This window comes from Silene latifolia, chromosome 8, assembly GCF_048544455.1.
Source record: "Silene latifolia isolate original U9 population chromosome 8, ASM4854445v1, whole genome shotgun sequence".
Taxonomy (NCBI): domain Eukaryota; kingdom Viridiplantae; phylum Streptophyta; class Magnoliopsida; order Caryophyllales; family Caryophyllaceae; genus Silene; species Silene latifolia.
Window position 1 is genome coordinate 106,040,842 of NC_133533.1, and position 6,046 is coordinate 106,046,887.

Consider the following 6,046-nt stretch of genomic DNA (forward strand, 5'->3'; position numbering starts at 1 on the left):
CTTATGAGGTAACAAATCCTAGATACTAATCACCAAAATATTTAAGCTACCACATAGCAAGAGTTAAATCAAGAGCAAGTGTAAGAAACATGAATTTTCCCTTTTCCCCCTCTTGACATCATCAAAAAGGCTAAGAGGTTATCCCCGGATAGAGAATAAACATGCATGAGACGTCACATAAAAGACACCCATAGTTGCATCATAATAACAAGGTCAACACAAAACAAGGGTTTAAACATAAGTTCAAACACAAAGTTCAACAACACTAAACCATAGTTTAATTAGTACACCACCGGATGATAATGAGAGATGGGCAAGAGGTGTAAGGCAAAAAACAAGTTGGAGTTCGGGCAAATTTAGGGTGCGGAAGTTTGGTCATCGTTTTTGAAGATAATGAAGAGAATTTCAAAATGGTTGAGGTTTGACAATGAAGGCCAGAGTTACATTGATATCTACTGTTGCATTGGACCTTGTTCATATTTGAAACCACCAAGGTATGCGCCGATATAAGTTTTCAACATGTGATAAAAGAACATCAACTTCTTCTATTTTGCTTTCATTTCATGAAAATCCTTGACAAATTTGATCTTGACCTTTGAGCATAGCAACAAGGGCATACAATGTGTCTTTCCTTTTTATTTCTCCCAACTTTTCTCTTTACTTCTTTCTTTAAGAAATTCGCCCTCAATTGATCTTTAGTTAGAAGCTGAAATCGGCCTTGTCGATGTTGCACTCGTCTTTTAGTAGCGGCTTCTCTAGATCGATCTTATCGTTACTTGTCTCTCCGGTTGTTGTATCCAGGTAATTTTCTCCGGCTGGATCAAGCTTTGATACCTTCATTTCTTCCGATTTACCCCATAACACGACATATAAGCCACTTATTACAGCGATCGCTCCTGATAAACTGTAGGCAACAAATGACATTATTACTAACACATGTTCTTCAATAGTGTTAATTTAATGAAAAACACAAATTCACATTAGTAGTATAACTTGCCTGCCAACATGAAGTTCCTCGTGAAGAAATATGAATGCGAGTACCATCGTTATAACAGTGCAGAGAGGACTAAACATTGCCGAGTAAAATGGACCTCTCCGACTCACGCACCATGATTGTACAAAGTATTTAACCGCCGATCCAAATATTCCCTAAAATGTAACACCAACATCGTCAATAATATATATACTGGTCGTGTGAAACAGTCAGTCACTGTTATAGACTTAGTGAATTGTCTTCTAATAGAGACTGACAGTTTTATAGACGGTTTGAATAAGTCAGCCTGAAAGTCTGAAATCATACCGAAAAAAAGCAACAACCGAGTTGAAGGGTACTAGAGCTGAAATTCCAAGCGTTCGGATCCTTTTCTAAGGCCAATGCAATAATACCAGCCTGAAACGTGGACATTAGACATGTCCATGCTGAAAGCGAGACATGATCTGGGTAGCATGCTGTCACTGCCACCTAAAACCACAACAACGTTCAATCATAAAGTATATAAGATGGCGGCGCTCTAAAGTATGAGATCAACCAACCGTCTTATGCATGTTTTGTGATTATGAGCTGAATTGATGTTTAAAAATGAACTAAACTGAATTTAACTTAACTAAACTGAACAGAATAAAACTAAAATGAACTGAATGAAACTAAGGTTATGATTCCAACTCATGCGGTACAAACATGAGTTGGATCTTGTTTTCTTTTGCTATATCCAACTCCTCCTATACATGTCACCAAAAATGTAGTTCGGACAAAGTAGAATTTAACGTTTTCTATAACTTAACATGAACGTCGATCACTAATAACTGTAATAAGGGAAGAATGAGAGAGATCTTCAAACTCGACAAGGTTATACCTGCATAATAAGCCACAAGGACGAGCAAATAGTACTAGCAAAGAGCCATAGACAACCAATCAACCAATTGATGTCACTGGCCCCAAACAACAGCGACACTAAGGAATTTGACAGGGGAAGTTGTGTGTTGAGTATCTTTGGACCTTTAAACAAAGCCATTGAAATCGCTCCTCCTACGCATATTATTGTTCCCACTATCTTCGCCATACTTGTCACTGCCTTCATGTTTACTTCCTCCAGCCTAATTGTATTAAAAAAACATTACAAATATAACACGGACGAAAACCTTAAGGTCTCGTCTTTGGTGTTCACCTCTAGGTACTACCATAGCTAATCACTGATATAATCTTCTTTTCACCAAAAAAATATACTGTGTATAATTGATTACCTCAAGAGGGCCGCTATCAAGAAGGTAACTGCTGGGATTAGATTGGAGGTAGCACTAGCCATCGACGAGGAAGCCAAGATTAACCCTTCGAAGTACGTGCTCTGACATAACACGACCCTGTTCACAATTAAAATGGTCTTTATCAGTTAGTTAGCTGTTAAAGTTCTATACATATTATATTAATGCATTATATTACTAGTATCGTAATATAATGCATTAGTACCAAGGAAATAACAAAAATTGGCTTACCCAATGAAGGAGGTGATAAAGATCAAAATGAAGCTTTTAGTTGTCATGGTTGACACTTGCCTATTAGACTGTCCCCTGCCACGAAAAAAAATTAAAAAAAAAAAAAACAAAAAAAAAAAATCCATAGTATTATTTTCATCCGAGTTATAGTGATGAAACAGTATGAAGAGATGTTTAAAGTGTGACTAACCCGGTGTAAAAGGCGAAGGGGGAAATAAGCAAGGTTGCAATAGCTTGTCTATAGAAAACGAAGACCCAAGGGCTCATGCCCTCCAAAAGGGCAGCCCTATTTATAAGAGCCATCACCGCGAATACAAGCTCCATGGACGCCATTGCTATTGCTGGCGATTGATCTTCCCACCATCCCATCTTGTTCTATGTTTTCAAACTAAGATTAAAGGGTCACAAATTTAACTCTTATATGACTTAGTATGCTGTAAAGTAGAAAAAACAGAAGGGTGAGTGATTACATTTATATATATAATCAGTTGGTCTCTATTAAGACAGACATATCCGTTTAACGATTAAAACGACATACAACACCTCACATCTATAGAGAGGGGGGGTTAAAATGAATATCTAACCCGGTTTGGAAAAAACCTTAATTCATAAAATTCGAAATTTTAGTGAACCATGCCTGATTCAACCAAATCCTACGGTTCTTGTACATTAGATTTGTTCATAAATTTACATCAGCTATGTCGGATTTCATAAGCTAAGAATTACCGTTGTTGCACATTAGATTTGCTAAGGCACACTCGAAATTGCAGTAAAACGATTAATAAAATAGCTAAGTAGATGTCGATGTTGCAAGATAATGGTGATATAATACACAATTAAAGAATACAATCACAAGAATGTATGTATGTAGGTATGTACATAAATTCTCATTAAAGACGGACATTTTTCGTCATTTTAAAAAGACATTTTACAAGCTGCAAGTGGGAGAGCAGGTGGGGAAGGATTTGTGAAAGATGGTCACAAGCAAGACATACTAATGTACTCTGTGTGTATTACGGAGTATATTTTATGGAGAAATATGTGAATTAGTTTATTATAGATCTACGTCTGCGAGCTTTCAAGTGGGGATGATGCACGTTATGCACAGCTATCATATGATCCTTTTTGGCAGATCTTTTATACAACCTTAACCTTATTAGTTGACTTATTTTAATAGACCTTAAAGACATAATTTCAGCAATGCGAAAAATATAAGAAAACAGAGGGAGTATTTGATTTTAATCGAGAAATAGAGAAAAACAAAACTGAACTTAGCTTAACGGCTGATTTTGGTTATGTATACTCCCTCTCTACCGCTTATTTGCTGGCCTATTTTATTTTGGGATGTCTTCGTCAATTGTTTTTATTTCTATTTTAGGATTGCATTTGATAAACAATTTGATTCTTCACACTCAATTTCATCCACTTGTCATCTTATAATTAGCTTCCTCCTCTTTCTATGGCCTTTGTGCCAAAAACAAAGGACAACAACTGACCGAGATGAAGTCAGTATTTAAAGTTAAAGGAAGAGTTATCTGCCGTGGTCGCAATTCCTAGTGTGTAGCATAAGTGAAATTGCGACTACTATACATAGCCCTCCTTTTGTACTATTGTGTACAATGATATCCTTCACCCGTAAAGCTAATAAGGATCACATAAATAACAAATAATTAAACAAAATTACCGGAGATGTGTTCAATGATTATATTAGAAAAAATTACTAATTATATGTAATACGATCTCAACATTTTATTTTTTGGTAATGTTGTTTTACAATGAGTTTCTGAGATGATTTTACATAAATCTTTCTGTACAATGATATCCTTCATTTATTTTCTCCACTTAATTTGGATATCCTTGTCACATATACTGTTAGAACATGCAAATGTTAACAAATTGAAACTTTAGTTTAAGCAAATCATTTTACTATAATAAAGACCTGCTTAGTTTAAAATACCACTAAAAAGCTACACCTATACAACATATATATCCTCTGTTATGAATTTGTAAAATCTTTTAATTAGAAGCTGAAATCAGCCTTGTCGATGTTGCACTCGTCTTTTAGTAGCGGCGTCTCTAGATCGATCTTATTGTTACTTGTCTCTCCGGCTGTTGTATGACTTGTATCCAGGTAACTTTCTCCGGCTTGATCAAGCTTTGATACCTTCAGTTCTTCAGATTTACCCCATAACACGACATATAAGCCACTTATTACAGCAATCGCTCCTAATAAACTGTAGGCAACAAAATGACATTATTACTAACACATGTTCTTCAATAGTGTTAATTTAAAGAAAAACACAAATTCGCATTTAGTAGTATAACTTGCCTGCCAACATGAAGTTCCTCGCCAAGAAAGATGAATGCGAGTACCGTGGTTATAACAGTGCAGAGAGGACTAAACATAGCAGAGTAAAATGGACCTCTCTGAGTAACGCACCATGATTGTACAAAGTATTTAACCGCTGATCCAAACACTCCCTAAAATGTAACACCAACATCGTCAATAAATATGTGGAGTGTTTTTTTTTCCCTTGAATCGTCGTATGAAACCATCAGTCTCTGTTATAGACTTATTGAATTGTCTTATATTAGAGGCCAAGGATTTTATATATGACTAATGACGGTTGAATAAGTTGGTGTCGTATGATGTTCTATTAATTTATCAAAATGTACAAACAATACTCAAGTTTTTAAAACATACTGAAAAGAAGCAACAACCGAGTTGAAGGGTACTAGAGCTGAAATTCCAAGCTTTAGGATCCTTTTCTAAGGCCAAGGCAATAATTCCAGCCTGAAATGTGGATATGAGACATGTCCATGCTGAAAGAGATAGATGATCTGGGTAACGTGCTGTCACCGGCACCTATAACCACAACAACGTTCAATCATATATTAGACGGTCTAATATGTGAGATCAACCGATTTCTTCATGTATTTCTCAATTGGTTTAGGTTAACGAATCTGTTTCTTGTGTAAAATGTCTCGTGCAAGTTTTGTGATTATTTGTTGGTTTCATTCAATTTTTTCCGAGTTAAGTCTCTGTTCTTTAGGACTAAAGTTTCTTAACTGAACTAAACTGGATTTAGAGGACCTAAAACCACAACAACGTTCAATCATACTCCTTATATAAGATGGTGCGTGACGGCCTAACGTCTTAGATTAACTAATTTCATTCTTTAGTTCGCAATTACTCGTAGTGAGAAGGTTGACAAGTTTGTTTCATGTGTAAACCGTCTTATCCATGTTTTGAGATTATTTGTTGGTTTCATTCAATTTTTTGGGGTTGAAGTCCCGTTCTTTAGGACTGAAACTTTATGCATTGAGCTGAACTGGAGTGTAAAAATGAACTAGCCTAAATTGAACTGAAACTAAAATAAACTAAACTGAACTGAACAATTAAACTAAACTTAACTGAAATGAACTAAATGAAATGAACTAAAATTAAGTCCAAAAGCGAATGCTGCTAATGAGTGAAATTCGAACACGACAAGGTTAATTATACCTGCATAATAAGCCACAAGGACAAACAAGTAGTGCTAGCAAAGAGCCATAG

At 35.7% G+C, this 6,046-nt stretch overlaps 1 protein-coding gene across 1 annotated transcript; it reads right to left on the minus strand.

Moving 5' to 3' along the window:
- Window positions 1–298: 298 nt before the first annotated feature.
- On the minus strand, window positions 299–2,910 carry LOC141595824 (WAT1-related protein At4g30420-like). Its single transcript, XM_074415787.1, has 7 exons — window positions 2,681–2,910; window positions 2,491–2,565; window positions 2,242–2,358; window positions 1,854–2,094; window positions 1,301–1,462; window positions 998–1,149; window positions 299–904 (listed from the first exon to the last, which is right to left on the minus strand). The coding sequence occupies exons 1-7, from the start codon at window positions 2,857–2,859 to the stop codon at window positions 700–702; spliced, it is 1,131 nt and encodes a 376-aa protein (XP_074271888.1). The 5' UTR covers window positions 2,860–2,910; the 3' UTR covers window positions 299–699.
- Between the last annotated feature and the right edge of the window lie 3,136 nt (window positions 2,911–6,046).

What these genes read in the sequence shown, in the direction of transcription:
- LOC141595824 (XM_074415787.1), bottom strand. Translation starts at nt 2,859, where the DNA reads ATGGGATGGTGGGAAGATCAATCGCCAGCAATAGCAATGGCGTCCATG. An exon ending in CCCTTCGCCTTTTACACCGG is followed by an intron (nt 2,566 to 2,680) that starts GTTAGTCACACT and finishes TTTTCGTGGCAG; the next exon opens with GGGACAGTCTAATAGGCAAG. An exon ending in CCTTGTGGCTTATTATGCAG is followed by an intron (nt 1,463 to 1,853) that starts GTATAACCTTGT and finishes TTGTGGTTTTAG; the next exon opens with GTGGCAGTGACAGCATGCTA.